This window comes from Macrobrachium nipponense, chromosome 40, assembly GCF_015104395.2.
Source record: "Macrobrachium nipponense isolate FS-2020 chromosome 40, ASM1510439v2, whole genome shotgun sequence".
Classification (NCBI taxonomy): Eukaryota; Metazoa; Arthropoda; class Malacostraca; order Decapoda; family Palaemonidae; genus Macrobrachium; species Macrobrachium nipponense.
In genome coordinates this window covers 14,968,337-14,988,745 of record NC_061101.1, presented here as the reverse complement: position 1 = coordinate 14,988,745, position 20,409 = coordinate 14,968,337, and the positions used below count along the sequence as shown (strand labels likewise).

Below are 20,409 nucleotides of genomic sequence, written 5' to 3'. Positions count from 1 at the left end.
ACATATCCTCTAAATTAGGATACCGAATAAACTAAAACGTGCTGAAATCCTCTTAGAATTGCTTCAGTTCATTCTCATTCCTTTAAAATCCATCCTATATCTCATCCGGGCCCTTACACAACTTTGGACATTCATCCTTCTCCCCAACTGTCTCCGTACAGCTCTCCATCCCTTTTGACAATGTTGCCAATTTCTCTCTCAGGGAGACGACACCGTTTTTACCATCCGAAACGCCGAGAACTGGGATGGGAGGTTCTGGCAACACAGGCGGGAAACGAACATAGCTGGCCAAGATGCGAATATAAGGTAGGCTCTGATAAGGCGAGTTCTTGAGGATTAGTTCTCTATGTTGATCTTATCCTTTCCTAACTCAAAATCATCCTGATTATTTTTGCAAAATGATTACTATCCAGTGTGGATTTCATTTCATTGTAAATAACAGTGCTTAAAACTTATATAACATAGTGTTTTTTATATATCTGTGGGTGAATATTACTGGGTTTTCCATAACCTAATGAAACTGGTTAATTCATTTATACCATGAAGTACTACATCAAGTGTATGAAAATATCAATAAATAAATAAATAAAGAACAAGGTTAATATAAGTCTCTGGATATCTGTGTGTTTCTTGAGTATTTTTTTTCCTGAAGGAAACAGTTTTGAGTTGTCTTTAAATATATATACGGTAGTTTACTTAGTATGTTATTGTATGATTCAAATCAGTAGTGTATTTAAAAGTTTTTAAAGTTCCTTCTTTAGTGAAGTGTCATGACTTAAGTAGTTACTTCCAACAAATATTTATTTTCTGTGGAGAGAAAGCAAGCTTGATATAATCCTATCAATCAAACAGACTTTGTCGACAAAAAGTCGATCCCGCTTCCATAAAACGTCTCATACCTCATACATCAGTGCACCTCACGCGGTGCACTGTAGGCATTACTTAATATTCTTTGCAGCGTCCTTTCCTTAGGCCCCTAGCTGCAACCCCCTTTCATTCCTTTCACTGTACCTCCGTTCATAGCCTCTTTCTTCCACCTTACTTTCCACCCTCTCCTACCGATTGTTCTCAAGTGTAACTGCTTTGAGGTTTTCCTCCCGTTACACCTTCCAAACCTCCTTTACTTAATTTTCCGTTTCAGCGCTGAATGACCTTATAGGCCCCAGCGCTTGGCATCAGGCCTAAATCTTGTAATCCAAATCCAATTCCAGGGTAACCCAGTCCTGCGTGGCCACGGGGGAGCCTTTGGAAGTCTGCCTGGACGTCCCTGATATGGAGGATCCCGGAGGGGGCGAGGGGCCTGAGGAGGCCTCCCTCCCCGGGCAAGAGCTGTCTGAGGCCCTTCCTGCTGGGTGGCTGAAACCGCAGTCTTTCTCTGTCTACCTGAAGAATGGAGCTCCAGGCGAGCCGGTGATTCTGACCCTTTCGTCACCCAGTTGTAAGTGCGAAAGTCGGTTGAGGTTCTTTTCATGATGATAAGGCGGCTATCTGTTCATTTGTGCCAGTTCAGTTCATTTTGCATTAAGTGAGACACTCACAAACCTAACAAAACGTATCTTGAATTGCTCTCCAAAGAAGAAATCGGAAATCCATAGGGTTAGGCACAATTTCTGTGTGAAAAACTGTAAAGGTACTTTGGGTCTAATATTAATGTAAACAAACAAAGCAAAATGTTTTTATACATATAGTTTTATTTTTTCTTTCTAAGTCCATGGCCTTTTTGTCTTGTTGGATTTGGTTATGTACTGCATCTAGTCAGCAATAATAATAATAATAATAATAATAATTAATAATAATAATAATAATAATAATAATAATAATAATAATAATAAAAATCGTCACCATCATCATCGTCCCCTACAATAACAACAATAATAATAATGACAATTAAAAGCGACAGTAGCGTTTAAAATATATTTTTGTACAATGTTAGTAATTTTTAACGTTGTACAAAAATGTATTTTTAACACTACTGTGGCTATTAATTGTCAATATTATAGCCTCGTTACGGAGTTTCCTTAGTTCAATAATAATAATAATAATAATAATAATAATAATAATAATAATAATAATAATAATAATAATAATAATAATACAAGTAAGTTCTGAAATTTGGAATTTACTTTGCATTTCTTCCTTGCAGCCACAAATAGCCTTTCCAGAAAGGCTTAATAATGCTGCATGGAACAATGTTAAGTCCTGTGCTTCCATGATATGTAGTACATTTACAACAGTTATATGTACACTTTCTCATACAGATGTGCAAAACACTGCTTCAGGTTTTTAGGGCGGTGGGCGATTACTAATAAGCTAACTAAATTTCACGGTCAGGAGAGCAGTGAAGGACAGAATTATCTAAAAACCAAGATTTAGTCAGGATCTTTTCTTGTAGAAACGACAAACTGGGGGATTTAAATTTTTTCAGAAGTAAGGGTTCTAGTTTGCAAGTTTATCTTTGTTTTCATTCTAGCGTATTGTAGTTTAAAGAAATCTGAATTATAGTCTTAGTTCATTTACATTCAACAAGAAATGTACTCATTTTCTAAAGTAGGTATATATAATAATCATAAAATAAATCGCGATCCGACCTCCAGCTTACTCGGATCGTGTGCAAAATTTTCCCCACACGCATCAGCTGTAAACATGATATTCCTAACTTGACTTAAATTAAAACGTGCTAAAATCTATGGTCAGATAGTTCCTTATTTCGTCAACAAAAATTGAAATGAATGCGCTATATTTGATAAGAAATAATTTTTCTGTACTGTTAATATGCACATTATTTTTTTTTACATTTTCATTCTAAAAAATAATTCATAAATATCATAAAATTCCTGTAACTTTAACTCAACGCGAAACACCTTTTTCAGACCTTTATAGGCTCTTCCACAGACCTTTCCTATCCCCCTAACAACAACAATAACAGCAGCAACAATGTAGTTTGTAGGCTTACTTCCCGAGTAAGCGAGACCGTTCATTACCAAATTGAACAAAATCAAGAATATCTGGGAAGATTATAAACCTTGGTTCGTTTTAGGTGTGGGAGGGCTTAGAAGGTAAGAGTGGGGAGATTGGTCTGCTACTCTTGTTTAATCTCTCTTCTTTAGAATTTGAGTGACCTAAAGGTTACATTTAACCACATGAATACCCTAAAATGTAATTTTGTTTGCGGAGGAGGGGGGAAACTAGTGTCTCTTTATCAGGGATTGCGAAAGTTTACCTATTTGTACGAGGCAGTTCCTTATATAATTAACTGTCAAAATATTTTTTGTTGTAAAATCTTGGCGTAACGATTAATAGAATAGAAAATATATGTTTGAGAAATATTAATCTTTAGGGGCAATGCTGGGAAATCTATGCTTAGTTTGATTTCATTTTTTTTATTGTAAACCTGTCCCTAATTAATTAATTAATTATTATTATTATTATTATTATTATTATTATTATTATTATTATTATTATTATTATTATTATTATTATTGATATCTATGTTTTTACTTTCCAACTAGCCGCTGGGTCTTGGATGAGCAGAGGCGTTCTAGAGGTGGGAGGGGAGAAATATGAAGGGAGCCTCGTCCTACAGAACAACCCGACGCCTTCATTCGCTCTCACGGCCAATTCACCCAAGCATGTTTACCTTCTCAAAGGTAATGAAAGTCTTCATTTTAAGATGATACTGATACTGATATTAAGGCACCAGTTAGGTATGATTTACAAACAATATCAATGACACTTTTGGACTGTAGCCTTAATGACTAGTGAGTGCGCTTGCTGCTGCTACAGCCTGAATCTACCAATACAGTTGCTGAAAATGAACTCTTCCTGGTGGGTCATGTTTACTTTTTCTATGTTCCGAGCTTCTGTTTTGACGTAATGTAAAGATACATTGGACGTAGATTATCGCCTTTATTTTTGTCTGGGAGCGTTTCAGGAAAATAACGTGAAAGACAGTAGGATTTACTTGTTAATCATAGAAAATAGGAAAATAATAATCACCTTAAAGTTTTTTTCTGATGACAATAGACATTTTATCAATAACATGGTCATGTTTTTAATATTATATCAATTTGTGTATTGGTAAGAGACTTGAATATTCAGATAATTATGCTTTAGTTGAAAATCTTAACCTTTGGGAGGATGTGGAAACAGACAAGGAGGAACTGAGGATATTTTTACACGACCCCTCACTTCTTTCTGTACGGGGTGTCCTAATTTTGGGGGGATTTCGAAAGGCGTCCTGTTCGCAGCAGTTCTTGATATTGTTAGCTGAACTGTCATTCTGCTTTCTCAGGATACGCTGGTTCTAGGGAAAGCATAACACAAATGGCGGGGATGGAGGCAGGATACGACCATAGGATCTATGGTTTCAGGGCCCAGCTTTCGACGCCAACTTTGGAAAACCAGAGAGTGTGGAGTCCTTCAATTTTCGTCAGCACTCCTGAAGGAGGGGAGCAAGAAGTCATAAGGTCCTTCTTCTCTACCAAGGATGTCAGGGATTCCCACACGACAGAGCTGAGCTTCAGGACGATGGGTCCTTTGGTGGAGTACCTCCATTTCGAAGTTGATGGTAGGTAAAGTCAGCTGATGATTGTTAGCTGTACTTTATACTTAGCAAAAGAAATAACCGTGAAAATACGGCTGTCATAATATAGGATAACTTACCATGCTTTATCCGCTTTATGTCTGGCGAAAATAATTCATTCTTCTTACTTATCAGGCGATGTTTTTATCTGAAAAATAAAAAACCCTTGCTTTGGAAGGCAAGTGAAAGAATAACTTCATTCAAGGTGAACAACAGATAGATCTTTTAATTCAATCGCTTGCTATGTCACAAACGTCACTTAAGATATTGCTATTTCTTGCCACCCTTTAATGCGTACATAATAGTAATTAGTATTAACTGAAGAAGCTTTTCATGTTTATGAATAAGATTTAATCTCTGAGTCAAGATTCACTTGTCCCATGAATTATTTTGTTTCCAGTTATCTTCAGTTTAGTAATCCCCTTGTCTAGAATAATTGTCATCAGTATGCTATTCTCCACAAGAATAGGATTGTTTGTTCATTTTGTTAGCTTTACTGTGTTTTAATAGACTTTACTTGCTTTAAGATAAGTTCATTTAGTATTCTCACAGAATACTAAATTCTTATAATACTTTTCATTAAGTGTAATATTTATGCAGTTTTAAAATCTTTGTTGACAATACAGTATTTGGTTCTCTCTTGTTCATTTGCAGGTAACAAAATAGATTCTTATTACTTCTGAATACTTCTTTAATTTTTGAGAAAACCTCTGCCCACTTAAAACTGAGTTCCAATAACTTTTTTCACCTTCATTTTCAGTGGGCGGCTCGTGGACGCTCAGCCAATCAGATGGCTCTTTGCGCAGTATAGAAATTAAGAAGATAAATTTGGGATATCCCAAAGTTTTCCAGATTAAATCGGATGGAAAACTGCAATTTGGCCATAGGGCTGAAGGGGAGGCCTATATCACGGTAAAATATGCCTTTTATTTTCTTTCATGTTTTTGAAAAACTATTTAAATTTAAATTACGGGAATAATAATAATAATAATAATAATAATAATAATAATAATAATAATAAAATAATAATAATAATAATAATAATAATAAATATATAATTATAATAATAATAACGTCAAGAATGACAAAGTCAAGTTGATATTAGAATTCTTTTATCCTTATTGCTATTGTTGTATCCTGCTGTTGTCTGAAATATCAAAATGTTATAAGAAATCTTAAGTTCAGTTGTCTCTCTTGCTGTAATTTACACACTTCAGCAACTTCCTAAATAATCATTGGACATAATTCGCTAATTCAGAAAAAGGCACTTTTGAGAGCGACAGTTCACTGAAATGTTTTTTGAAACAGATGCTTTAGTTTCCTAAACTTATCTAGAACCAATGCAGAGCTAAGTTTTCTGCAGAAATTTACATTACTAGAGAATTCTATTTATATCACAGTTTCCTTTTGTCGCCCTCTTTGTTAAATTAGCAGTGATCACCAGAATTCGAGATATTCCATTCGCTATGGCATCAGTCGACTCTGCTTATCCGAATTAGATATTACACTCACCCATTTTCCAATACAGTCATATTTCGTTACAGGTCGTCTTTGACGAAGAAGAAGAGGGAGTAGTGGAGTTAGATTTTTCTGTCGGACCAGTGGTTAAATTTCTTGCTGGACCCAGTCCTGATTTAGGGGAGGGAGGTGGGGAAGGAGGAGGAGGAGGAGGAGGAGGAGGAGGAGGAGGGTCCGTTTACAAATTCGGCGTCAAGCTAAAACACAACCAACTTCCGGAGGAGGTCCAGGGTCATTTTAGTGTCTTGGTTGACAGAGGTCGGGTGAGTGTTTGCAAACTGAGTTCCAGTAACCCTTTTGTAGCAATATTCGTGCAATATTTTGCTGCAACTATTATCGTCTATTGCTGTTTTTATATCTGCTTTGCATGGTTCCAAAATTCGCTGGATTTGCCACAATAAACATTTCTATTTCTTTGAGTTACGTAGCATGAATTTTCATCACCAATCGGACTTATTCGGACTAAGTTATATATGAAGCAGATTCTGAGATACATCGTTTATTATAATTCGGTGTCTGTTTATCATCCCTAGGTAGATACCAGCCTAAACTTCCACCTTTCAGACACCGGTGGCTTCAACGTCACTCACGTCACAAACGGTGTCTTGAATTACAAAACGACGGCGAATGGTGAGTGAGATTTCCTGTTTTTTTTTCTTTTTTTTTAGCGTTTAAAATCCTTCATTGATTTATGATTGTATTTTGTTGCAAGGTTAAGATTAGTTATGATTTTAGCAGTTATGATGGTAGTCTGTTACAAGGGTAAGATTTATAATATTTTTAGCAGTTGTGATGGTATCTTGTTACAAGGGTAAGATTTGTAATTTTTTAGCAGTTCTGATGGTATTTTGATACCAGGGTAACATTTGTTATATTTGTAGCACTTATGATGGTATTTTGTTACAAGGGTAAGATTTATAATATTTTTAACAATTATGATAGTAGTTTGTTACAAGGGTAAGATTTATAATATTTTTAGCAGTTATGATGGTATCTTGTTACAATGGTAAGATTTGTTATGTTTTTAGCAGTTATGATGGTATTTTGTTACAAGGGTAAGATTTATAACATTTTTAACAATTATGATAGTATTTTGTCACTAGGGTAAGAAACAGTATAATATTTCTAGCAGTTATGAGGATATTTGTTGCAAGGTTAAGTAAGATTTGTTATGTTTTTAGCAGTTATGATGGTATCTTGTTACGAGGGTAAAATTTATAATATTTTTAGCAGTTATGATGGTATTTTGTTACAAGGCTAAGATTTGTTATATTTTTAGCAATTATGATGGTGTTTTGTTACAAGGTAACATTTGTTATATTTTTAACAATTATAAATGGTATTTTGTTACAAGGGTAAGATGTAGTATAATACATTTAGCAGTTATGATGGTATTTTGTTACAAGGATAAAATTTTTAATATTTTTAACAATTATGATGGTATTTTGTTATTTGGTAAGATTTATAATATTTTTAGCAGTTATGATGATATTTTGTTACAGGGCAAGATTTATAATATTTTTAGTAATCTTTTACTTGTTCTGCTCTTGTTAGGGATTGTAAACAGTCAAACCTTCGAGTCACAGCAGTATATAGAAAATAGCTTAGAAATTCCAAATTCAACTTGCTCTTTTTTTTCTTTATACTAGACGTTCGTCGGGAGCTAAAACGTACGTTGAATATTTCAGACTTCATGTTATCTGGTATTAAATCTCAGATAAAATATCGTCATTGTAGCAATATAAATACTCAAATAAAGAGGCTTTTTAGTTTTCATGAAGAGAATTTCCTAATTTCACATTATGCAACATCCAAACACCGTTTGTATGACAGGTTGTCACGTCCATCAATATCACATCGCAATGTAGGCAACTTATCTCACACTCATCGCAAGCAAGTTGAATACAAGTCACTGACTTACTGCTTGTTCAATCTAGAGTGCTTTTCTCGATTATCCAGCATTGGCCAAAGGTTCACTCTCCACTGAAGGTCGTTGACTTGCTTTCAACCTGTTTGTGATACATCTGCAATGAGTTGCAGTCATATTTTACCAAAATGTAGACGCACCCTAATGCTTGATTTCCCACAAATGAGGGACGTTGTCTACCAAACTTAAACACCCTTTTTCACGAGTAACTGGAATCTTCACGAGACTTTAGTTTATTTACTACACCTCCGCTCATATTCTCTTCTTTCCATCTTCCTTTCCACCCTCTCCTAACACTTGATTCTTTCTGTATTTCCCCTTTACCTCGTCTTACTTCTTCGTGATGAACACCATGTTCTTTAGAAGCTTTAATTTTAAGTCAATGGTCCCTCTGGGCTTGTTCCATATGAATAGGTTTCATCTTTTGAATAATAATAATAATAATAATAATAATAATAATAATAATAATAATAATAATAATAATGAACTGCGAATTTACCCTCCTGCTACACCTTTCAAACCTTTTTACTGTCAGTTTCCATGTCAACACTGAATGACCTCATAGGTCACAGCGCTCGGCTTTTGGCCTATATTCCTGATTAAATTTTCCACGAGAGTTTAAACCCCCACGACAGAATGAGGCCCCCAGCTTATGCTCTCCTTCTTCCAACAGTACGTTACGCCCCACTGAACATCCTGTGGGGAGGGGAACACGAGTTCATGCTGAGGGAGGACGAGTTCAAGCATTTCCTGAAGGTGTCTTGGTCGCCTCGCACTCAGGACTACGCCTCTTCGCTCATACATTACGTCAATCATAATTTATTGGCCCTCGACCGATCTCTTAAGATTGTGGTGAGTGATTTGTGAAATGATTATGTTAAGGAGTAATTGCAAATATAGTTTTTCCACTAGGTTCTTAACAAAAAGAAAAGGCTTGGAATATTAAGTAGTGATTTCCAATACAGATTCTCCACATGAGTCTTAATAAAGAGAAAAGGCTTGAAATATCAAGGAGTAATTTCAAAAAAAGGTTTTCCACAACGTTTACTGCAACTTAAAAAGTCCTCACTGCAATTCCCAGGTAGTGTATCCAGGCCAGGTGGTCGAAGTGGAAAACTCCATGGCAGAGGCCAGAGGCGGATCCATCAAGAACAAACTGGAAGTGAGAATGGATCCAGGCCGCGCTGTTTCCATGGAAACCGTCATCATCTACAGCAACAAGCCTGGAATGTTCTCGTACGGGGTCTCCAATTCCTTCAAACTGGATACCTGGATGAGTCCTGTGAAGTAAGGACAAGTGAAGGGAAAGTTAAGGTTCTGGTGTCTTGTTTTGTCGTCAGTAATGATACAGACATCTTGGTCTGAAGCTGTAATGTTGACACCTGTCTCTGTATTAACATGTTAGTCTTGACTGTATACTTTGTATGTGTATGTATAACTTTTAGTTTTTTGGGTTTTACTTTGTATGGTTATCTTTATATTTTGAGTAATATAAGAATAATAATTGATAATGATAACAACAATAATAATAATAATAATAATGATAACAACAACAATAATAATAATAATAATAAGAATAATAATAATAATAATAATAATAATAAAATAATAGTGATAATAATAAAAATAATAATGATAATAATAATAATAATGATAATAATAATAATAATAATAATAATAATAATAACTAATAATAAAATAATAATAATAATAAGAAACATCAGCTACCTTGCAGTAATAAGTGGTACGAGCACCAAACCACGTGACGTTGATTGACAAAGTCAAGAAGAAAGTATCACTCATTGATGTCGCAATACCATGGGACACCAGAGTTGAAGAGAAAGAGAGGGAAAAAATGGATAAGTATCAAGATCTGAAAATAGAAATAAGAAGGATATGGGATATGCCAGTGGAAATCGTACCCATAATCATAGGAGCACTAGGCACGATCCCAAGATCCCTGAAAAGGAACCTAGAAAAACTAGAGGCTGAAGTAGCTCCGGGCCTCATGCAGAGTGTGATCCTAGAAACGGCACACATAGTAAGAAAAGTGATGGACTCCTAAGGAGGCAGGATGCAACCCGGAACCCCACACTATATATACCACCCAGTCGAACTAGAGGACTGTGATAGAGCAAAAAAAAAAAAAAAAAAAAAAAAAAAAAATAATAATAATAATATTATTATTATTATTATTATTATCATTATTATTATTATTTTTTTTTGCTCTATCACAGTCCTCCAATTCGACTGGGTGGTATTTATAGTGTGGGTTCCGGGTTGCATCCTGCCTCCTAAGGAGTCCATCACTTTTCTACTATGTGTGCCGTTTCTAGATCACACTCTTCTGCATGAGTCCTGGAGCTACTTCAGCCTCTATTTTTTCTAGATTCCTTTTCAGGGATCTTGGGATCGTGCCTAGTGCTCCTATGATTATGGGTACGATTTCCACTGGCATATCCCATATCCTTCTTATTTCTATTTTCAGATCTTGATACTTTATCCATTTCTTCCCTCTCTTTCTCTTCAACTCTGGTGTCCCATGGTATTGCGACATCAATGAGTGATACTTTCTTCTTGACTTTGCCTGTTTGCACGTATCACCCTATCCGTTCCCATACCATAGTCCCAGAGGATCTTCGCCTGATCGTTTTCTCTCACTCCTTCAGGTTGGTGCTCGTACCACTTATTACAGCAAGGTAGCTGATGTTTCTTGCACAGGCTCCAGTGGAGGGCTTTTGCCACTGAATCATGCCTCTTTTTGTACTGGTTCTGTGCAAGTGCCGGCATTCGCTTGCTATGTGGTTTATGGTTTCATTTTTTCGTATTGCACTTCCTACATATGGGAGAGAAGGTTATTTCCGTCTATCGTTCTTTGAATATATCTGGTTCTTAGGGCCTGATCTTGTGCCGCTGTTATCATTCCTTCAGTTTCCTTCTTTAGCTCTCCCCTCTGTAGCCATTGCCATGTGTCATCGCTGGCTAGTTCTTTAGTCTGTCTCATGTATTGTCCGTGCATTGGTTTGTTGTGCCAGTCCTCTGATCTGTCTGTCATTCTCCTGTCTCTGTATATTTCTGGGTCTTCGTCTGCTTTTATTAGTCCTTCTTCCCATGCAATCTTTAGCCACTCGTCTTCACTGGTTTTCAGATATTGCCCCAGTGCTCTGTTTTCGATGTTGACGCAGTCCTCTATACTTAGTAGTCCTCTCCCTCCTTCCTTTCGTGTTATGTATAGTCCTGTCCGTATTTGCTCTTGGGTGTAGTGCTTTGTGTATTGTCTATTGTTATGCTTCCTGGTTTTCTGAATCTATGCTGCGGAGTTCTGCCTTCGTCCATTCCACTATTCCTGCGCTGTATCTGATTACTGCACTGCCCATGTGTTTATGGCTTTTATCATATTTCCGGCGTTGAGTTTTGACTTGAGTATCGCCTTGAGTCTCTGCATATATTCTTTCCTGATCGTGTCCTTCATCTCTTGGTGTTTTATATCCCCTCCTTCCATTATTTCCAGGTATTTGTATCCTGTCTCATCTATGTGTTTGATGTTGCCCCCATCTGGTAGCTTATCCCTTCAGTTCTCGTTACTTTGCCTTTTTGTATGTTGACTAAGGCGCATTTTTCTATTCCAAACTCCATCCTGATGTCCCCAGATACAATCCTTACAGTCTGGATTAGGGTATCTATTTCCTTGATGCTCCTACCATACAGCTTGATGTCATCCATGAACATCAGATGGTTGATTCTGTTGCCTCTTTTCTTGAGTTGGTACCCGGCATCCATCTTCTGTAGTACTTTTGTCATGGGAATCATGAGTAGTGGGGACAGTGAGTCGCCCTGGAAGATCCCTCTCCTGATATTAACCTCTGCTAGTCTTATTCCAGAGCTTGTAAGTATTGTATTCCAGTTGCGCATTGTATTTTTGAGGAAGCTGATGGTGTTTTCCTCTGCCCCATATATTTTCAGGCATTCTATTAGCCATGTGTGTGGTATCATGTCGAAGGCTTTCTTGTAGTCTATCCATGCCATGCTTAGGTTGGTTTTCCTTCTCCTACTGTTCTTCATTACCATTTTGTCTATCAGGAGCTGGTCTTTTGTGCCCCTACACTTCCTTCTGCAGCCTTTCTGTTGGTGGGGGATGGTGTTTGTCTCCTCTAGGTAGTTGTATAGCCTTTCACCGATGATACCTGTTAGTAACTTCCACATTATTGGTAGGCAGGTGATAGGCCTGTAGTTACTGGCTATATTTCCCTTACTCTTGTCTTTTTGTACTAAGGATGTTCTTCCTGTGGTCATCCATTTGGGTGCATGGTGATTTGAGATACAATGCTGGAGTTGTTCTGCTATTCGTGGGTGTAGGGCCTTGAAGTTTTTGAGCCAGTATCCATGGACTTCATCGGGACCTGGGGCTTTCCAGTTTGGCATTTTCTTTAGTTGTTGTCTGACTGTGTCTGTCGTGATGTCTGTGAATCTTTGTTTTATTCTCCCTGTTTCTTCTTCCTTGACTTCCTGGAGCCATGTTGCATGTTTGTTGTGTGATACCGGATTGCTCCATATGTTTTCCCAGAGTCTCTTACTTGGTTCGGCTTCAGGAATTTCTGGGTGGTTGTCTTCTCTTAGTTGGCTGTATAGTCTTTTCTGGTTGGTTCCGAATAGTTTGTTCTGTTGGTATCCCTTATTCCTGTTCATGTACTGTTGGATCTTATGTGCTTTGGCCTTTGAAGCCTCTGTTTTACATCTTCTATTGTGTTGTTAGTCCCCTTTCTTGTACTTTGTATTTCTCGTTGAGTTCCTCCCTTGTTTTCTTGCTTCTTAGCCTTTTTTCTGCCATCTCTTTCAGTTTACTCAAGTCAGATCTCATCACCATGATTTGCTTTTCCAGGCGCCTTTTCCAAGGAGGTTGCTGTTTTGGTTTCTGTTGGGTTGGTTGTGCTGGTGTTGGTGTTCGAATCCCCATCAGTTCTGCTACTAATCTTGCTCCTGCATATGTCAAGTTATTTGTTTCTGTGATACTGGTGGTGTGTATTATGCCCATTATTTCATTGACCTCACTTGTTTTCTCCCTTAATTTCTTGGTGTTGTAGGCTTTCATGGAGGGGATCTTTGTTCTCTCTGTATCTGGTTCCATCCATTGTCTAATCTTTTCTACCCATTCCGTCCTCTCTGTTACTTCGTCGGTGTTTCTTCGTGTGTCGTTGTTTGATACCTCTTCCTCCCTGTCGTCTTCTGTGGCATCGTCTCTCAGTTCGTCTTCGTGTAATTCGTTGTCGTGTGACATTTCCCTTTCCAGTTCTTCTCTTTCTGTTGGGGAGAGCCAGTTCTTTTTCTTTATGTTCCTTACTTGGTCTGCCAGCATCTGCTCTGTTTGGGGGGTGTTATTCCTCTCATTCCAGATGTTGACCAATCTTCTTCTATATCCTCTCTCCGTCGGGTTGCTTCTGATGTAGCATCTCCATATTTCCTTATTTTCTTCTCTTGTCCATTTCTTCCTTTTTGCTTCTGTAGCTCCAATCTCAGGCTGTTGATTACTGTCGTTGTTGTGGTGATCAGTTGCTGGATGACGACCTCCAAGTACCTGACCGTCTTCCCCTTCAATTGGGTTGATACCTGCTGAGTTTGCTATTTAACCCATAGCTGGACCCTACCCCTTCAGGGATAGGTACTCATTTACAGCTGAGTAGACTGAGGAAATTATGGTAAAGATCCTTTCCCAAGGAATCAACGCCGAGGAGAGCGGTCACCCATCCAACGACTGACCAGCCCCAATGTTGCTTAACTTGACTTAAGTCCATTGACGACCTAACCCACTCCTCCACGGCGCCACATTATTATTATTATTATTATTATTATTTTTTTTTTTTTTTTTTTTTTTTTTTTTTTTTGTTTTTTTTTTTTTTTTTTTTTTTTTTTTGCTCTATCACAGTCCTCCAATTCGACGACTGGGTGGTATTTATAGTGTGGGGTTCCGGGTTGCATCCTGCCTCCTTAGGAGTCCATCACTTTTCTTACTATGTGTGCCGTTTCTAGGATCACACTCTTCTGCATGAGGCCCGGAGCTACTTCAGACCTCTAGTTTTTCCAAATTCCTTTTCAGGGATCTTGGGATCGTGCCTAGTGCTCCTATGATTATGGGTACGATTTCCACTGGCATATCCCATATCCTTCTTATTTCTATTTTCAGATCTTGATACTTATCCATTTTTTCCCTCTCTTTCTCTTCAACTCTGGTGTCCCATGGTATTGCGACATCAATGAGTGATACTTTCTTCTTGACTTTGTCAATCAACGTCACGTCTGGTCTGTTTGCACGTATCACCCTATCCGTCCTGATACCATAGTCCCAGAGGATCTTTGCCTGATCGTTTTCTATCACTCCTTCAGGTTGGTGCTCGTACCACTTATTACTGCAAGGTAGCTGATGTTTCTTGCACAGGCTCCAGTGGAGGGCTTTTGCCACTGAATCATGCCTCTTTTTGTACTGGTTCTGTGCAAGTGCCGGGCATTCACTTGATATGTGGTTTATGGTTTCATTTTTCGTATTGCACTTCCTACATATGGGAGAGATGTTATTTCCGTCTATCATACTTTGAACATATCTGGTTCTTAGGGCCTGATCTTGTGCCGCTGTTATCATTCCTTCAGTTTCCTTCTTTAGCTCTCCCCTCTGTAGCCATTGCCATTGTCATCGCTGGCTAGTTCTTTAGTCTGTCTCATGTATTGTCCGTGCATTGGTTTGTTGTGCCAGTCCTCTGTTCTTTCTGTCATTCTCCGTCTCTGTATATTTTCTGGGTCTTCGTCTACTTTTATTAGTCCTTCTTCCCATGCACTCTTTAGCCACTCGTCTTCACTGGTTTTCAGATATTGCCCCAGTGCTCTGTTTTCGATGTTGACGCAGTCCTCTATACTTAGTAGTCCTCTCCCTCCTTCCTTTCGTGTTATGTATAGTCTGTCCGTATTTGCTCTTGGGTGTAGTGCTTTGTGTATTGTCATTTGTTTCCTGGTTTTCTGATCTATGCTGCGGAGTTCTGCCTTCGTCCATTCCACTATTCCTGCGCTGTATCTGATTACTACTGGCACTGCCCCCCAGAAAAATGTGTTTTATGTGCTTTTATCATATTTCCGGCGTTGAGTTTTGACTTGAGTATCGCCTTGAGTCTCTGCATATATTCTTTCCTGATCGTGTCCTTCATCTCTTGGTGTTTTATATCTCCTCCTTCCATTATTCCCAGGTATTTGTATCCTGTCTCATCTATAGTTTGATGTTGCTCCCATCTGGTAGCTTTATCCCTTCAGTTCTCGTTACTTTGCCTTTTTGTATGTTGACTAAGGCGCATTTTTCTATTCCAAACTCCATCCTGATGTCCCCAGATACAATCCTTACAGTCTGGATTAGGGTATCTATTTCCTTGATGCTCTTACCATACAGCTTGATGTCGTCCATGAACATCAGATGGTTGATTTTGTTGCCTCTTTTCTTGAGTTGGTACCCGGCATCCATCTTCTGTAGTACTTTTGTCATGGGAATCATGGCTACTACGAAGAGTAGTGGGGACAGTGAGTCGCCCTGGAAGATCCCTCTCCTGATATTAACCTCTGCTAGTCTTATTCCAGAGCTTGTAAGTATTGTATTCCAGTTGCGCATTGTATTTTTGAGGAAGCTGATGGTATTTTCCTCTGCCCCATATATTTTCAGGCATTCTATTAGCCATGTGTGTGGTATCATGTCGAAGGCTTTCTTATAGTCTATCCATGCCATGCTTAGGTTGGTTTTCCTTCTCCTACTGTTCTTCATTACCATTTTGTCTATCAGGAGCTGGTCTTTTGTGCACCTACACTTCCTTCTGCAGCCTTTCTGTTGGTGGGGGATGGTGTTTGTCTCCTCTAGGTAGTTGTATAGCCTTTCACTGATGATACCTGTTAGTAACTTCCACATTATTGGTAGGCAGGTGATAGGCCTGTAGTTACTGGCTATATTTCCCTTACTCTTGTCTTTTTGTACTAAGGATGTTCTTCCTGTGGTCATCCATTTGGGTGCTTGGTGATTTGAGATACAATGCTGGAGTTGTTCTGCTATTCGTGGGTGTAGGGCCTTGAAGTTTTTGAGCCAGTATCCATGGACTTCATCGGGACCTGGGGCTTTCCAGTTTGGCATTTTCTTTAGTTGGTGTCTGACTGTGTCTGTCGTGATGTCTGTGAATCTTTGTTTTATTCTCCCTGTTTCTTCTTCCTTGACTTCCTGGAGCCATGTTGCATGTTTGTTGTGTGATACCGGATTGCTCCATATGTTTTCCCAGAGTCTCTTACTTGGTTCGGCTTCAGGAATTTCTGGGTGGTTGTCTTCCCCTCTTAGTTGGCTGTATAGTCTTTTCTGGTTGGTTCCGAATAGTTTGTTCTGTTGGTATCCCTTATTCCTGTTCATGTACCGTTGGATCTTGTGTGCTTTGGCCTTAAGCCTCTGTTTTACATCTTCTATTGTGTTGTTTAGTCCCCTCTCTTGTACTTTGTATTTCTCGTTGAGTTCCACCCTTGTTTTCTTGCTTCTTAGCCTTTTTCTGCCATCTCTTTCAGTTTACTCAAGTCAGATCTCATCACCATGATTTGCTTTTCCAGGCGCCTTTTCCAAGGAGGTTGCTGTTTTGGTTTCTGTTGGGTTGGTTGTGACGGTGGTGTTGGTGTTCGAATCCCCATCAGTTCTGCTACTAATCTTGCTCCTGCATATGTCAAGTTATTTGTTTCTGTGATACTGGTGGTGTGTATTATGCCCATTATTTCATTGACCTCACTTGTTTTCTCCCTTAATTTCTTGTTGTTGTAGGCTTTCATGGAGGGGATTTTTGTTCTCTCTGTATCTGGCTCCATCCATTGTCTAATCTTTTCTACCCATTCCGTCCTCTCTGTTACTTCGTCGGTGTTTCTTCGTGTGTCGTTGTTTGATACCTCATCCTCCCTGTCGTCTTCTGTGGCATCGTCTCTCAGTTCGTCTTCGTGTAATTCGTTGTCGTGTGACATTCCCTTTCCAGTTCTTCTCTTTCTGTTGGGGAGAGCCAGTTCTTTTTCTTTATATTATGTTTCCTTAACTTGGTCTGCCAGCCTCTGCTCTGTTTGGGGGGTGTTATTCCTCTCATTCCAGATGTTGACCAATCTTCTTCTATATCCTCTCTCCGTCGGGTTGCTTCTGATGTAGCATCTCCATATTTCCTTATTTTCTTCTCTTGTCCATTTCTTCCTTTTTGCCTCTGTAGCTCCAATCTCAGGCTGTTGATTACTGTCGTTGTGGTGATCAGTTGCTGGATGACGACCTCCAAGTACCTGACCGTCTTCCCCTACAATTGGGTTGAATACCTGGTTGCCGGACGAAGCTCCTCTGTTGCCAGAGGTTCCATTTACGTCGTTGTCGTTTATTCCTTCATTTCTTTCCATCATTGCTGAGTTTTGCTATTTAACCCATAGCTGGACCCTACCCCATCAGGGATAGGTACTCATTTACAGCTGAGTAGACTGAGGAAATTATGGTAAAGATCCTTTCCCAAGGAATCAACGCCTAGGAGAGCGGTCACCCATCCAACGACTGACCAGCCCCAATGTTGCTTAACTTGACTTAAGTCTATTGACGACCTAACCCACTCCTCCACGGCGCCACATTATTATTATTATTATTATTATTATTATTATTATTATTATTATTATTATTATTATTATTATTATTATTATTATTATTATTATTATTATTAATATATTTCTCAAAATATAAATATAACCATACAAAATAAAACCCAAAAAACTAATAGTTATATAATAATAATAATAATAATAATAATAATAATAATAATAATAATAATAATAATAATAATAATAATAATAATATATATAATATTATTATTTATTATTATTATTATTATTATTATTATTATTATTATTATTCAGTGTGGTAAGCTCCGTAGCAGGCTTTTCACCCCAAATCTGTTGAATATTTCCATTCAATATAGTTTCGTATCTTAAACCTAAAATATTCATCACGGATATTCACGAATTTACCGAACTGACAACTGGATATTCTCTCTTTACAGCATAGTCGGAACAGTGAACTGTATGGGCTCTGGAAATAAGTGCGACATTGCTGTGTCAGCCGTGCAGGCGGCCGATCAGCTGGGGGATCTTGACATCAAGCACACAGCAGCCGCTGGGGTTTCCCGATCTGCGGCTAAATTCTCCGTCAAGGTGAGGCATTGCAACAGTCGTTGATTGATGTGTCGATTGCTTCGATGAGACAGATTTGGCTTTAAGGTAACCCGTCTCTTTGGATAATTCTATAATGAAACAAATACCGTGATCTTTGGATGGTAATATCCCATGGCAGTTTTTCAAAGTAATCTAATTTAACTTCGTGTTGTTTGATTTGTGAGATAATTCTCGAATGTCAGCCCATTTCATACTGTATTACACTTTATTATATACTGTATTATACAGTCCATTTTATATTGCATTATACAGTCCATTTTATACTGTATTACAGTAAAGACGACGCCCTGTTCTTGAGTTTTCAAACCGGTTTTAGTTCCTCATTGGACGAGTGGGTTGCATATTCGCCTATCGATTTGGTAGCCGGAGTCCGGCCCCCCCGCTCTGCCAATGCAGAAACAGAGGAATTTTTTCTCTGGTGATTAGAAATTCATTTCTCGATAGAATGTGGTTCGGATTCCACAAACAAGCAGTAGGTCCCGTTGCTAGCCTCGTAAAATTGTCTAATCCTTCGGGCCAGCCCTAGGAGAGCTGTTAATCATCTCAGTGGTCTGGTCAAACTAAGATATACTTAACTTACTGATTCCAAAAGAGGTCACTCTTATTAAGGTTAATATTCGTCAGATTTGTTTTTCTACGTCAATTTCAGAGGCGTCTGATTTGGATGATCGGCGTCGATACGGCGAGATAAAGTGAAATAGGCTGTCAGTCGGCTTCTCTCTCCTCTCCTCTCTCTCTCTCTCTCTCTCTGAGTCATTCCTTAACTCTTGGGAATTATGGTCCATCTTCGGTGTTCCTTCATTCTATCCAATCTTCCAAGGAATGGGTCTAGCTCTCGATTACTTTGGGTTCGGTCACAATCTTTTGATTTTGTTTCTTTACTTGATTCCGTGAAGACTGGGATAGATATATAGCATTTTCAACGTGAAAAACAAAGCGTTACCGAATGGCATGAAGCACAATAAGAATTAGTCGCCAATGATTTTTTTTAAGCAAGCCTTCCATTTTAGTCACCTACAACTTTCACATCAAGAAATGCTCATATTTTCAAAGCCAGGAACAGGTGGTAGAATATGTTGAATAACTTCAGTAAATACATACATCTATACATGACTCTACCACTCACTTAAAAGTTAGTGCCAACATATTTCACGCGGTTAGTCATTTAACAAACATCTTCAAAATCCAGGAGCACTGTAGGCATTCCTAAAAGTTCTTTGCAACGACCCCTCGGCCCCTAGCTGCAACCCCTTTCATTCCTTTGACTGTACCTCTGTCCATATTCTCTTCCTTCCATCTGACTCTCCACCTTCTCCTAACAATTGATTTATAATGCAACTGCGAGGTTTTCCCCCTGTTACGCCTGTCAGACTTTTTACTGTCAATTCCTGCTTCAGATCTGAATGACCTAAGGTCCCAGCGCTTGGCCTTTGGCCGAAATCCTATATTCTGTTCTACCTACAGCCATCCACCAGATCGTAAACTACAAATTCCCATCATTCCAGGGGTACATTGACGGATCAGTATCCATCGACGCAGTGCACAAGTTGGGCTACTACAACCTGAACTGGGAACTGGCTTTCTGGAGCCTTCAGTCTCTGGCAGTGGGCCATGCTAAGGCTGACGTCACATCCGTCGAGATAGCAACGGCAGAGATGGTTCTTCAGAAGCTGGTGGGCGATGAAGTTGGTGACGTCACTTCCACCTTTAACGCTACCGTGAGCTTTAACCCCGAGATCAGAGCCGTGTTTTCCAGGTCAGTGTAGAGAGGAAGTTAATATCGGTGTTTTTGTCGTCCTGTTACGTATGAATACTATTGAAAATGGAAGTTTATCGGTCATGTAGAATGAATCAGATACTTAAGACTTAAGACTTGAGACAGTAAACGGTTATTTTCTTAGAATTCTCTTTGGGAGACTCAGATGAAGTTAGTTTTATTAAGGATTTAAAGTCTGTCTCTGGGAACTTGAACAAGCTTGCAAAATCTATCAGATCAAATGTTTATTTTCCAAGCAACTTAATTGATGACAACTAAAAAAAGGCTTACGAAGCATTTCATTTTCCCATAATCCAAATTGAATTCCACTGACCTGAAAGTATATGGTTTGAAAGTAACTGGCCAAAAGTCAACCAAAATCGACTAACC

General features: G+C 38.5%; 1 protein-coding gene across 1 annotated transcript in view; it reads left to right on the top strand.

Moving 5' to 3' along the window:
* LOC135211939 (uncharacterized) overlaps window positions 1–20,409 on the top strand; it is a 73,281-nt gene that overhangs the window by 30,209 nt on the left and 22,663 nt on the right. Inside the window, exons 19-29 of the mRNA XM_064245186.1 lie at window positions 203–306; window positions 1,212–1,438; window positions 3,510–3,647; window positions 4,292–4,567; window positions 5,343–5,494; window positions 6,127–6,363; window positions 6,634–6,730; window positions 8,701–8,879; window positions 9,109–9,314; window positions 18,092–18,242; window positions 19,769–20,019. Coding sequence (XP_064101256.1) covers window positions 203–306; window positions 1,212–1,438; window positions 3,510–3,647; window positions 4,292–4,567; window positions 5,343–5,494; window positions 6,127–6,363; window positions 6,634–6,730; window positions 8,701–8,879; window positions 9,109–9,314; window positions 18,092–18,242; window positions 19,769–20,019 — 2,018 coding nt within the window. The remainder of the gene's footprint in view (window positions 1–202; window positions 307–1,211; window positions 1,439–3,509; window positions 3,648–4,291; window positions 4,568–5,342; window positions 5,495–6,126; window positions 6,364–6,633; window positions 6,731–8,700; window positions 8,880–9,108; window positions 9,315–18,091; window positions 18,243–19,768; window positions 20,020–20,409) is intronic.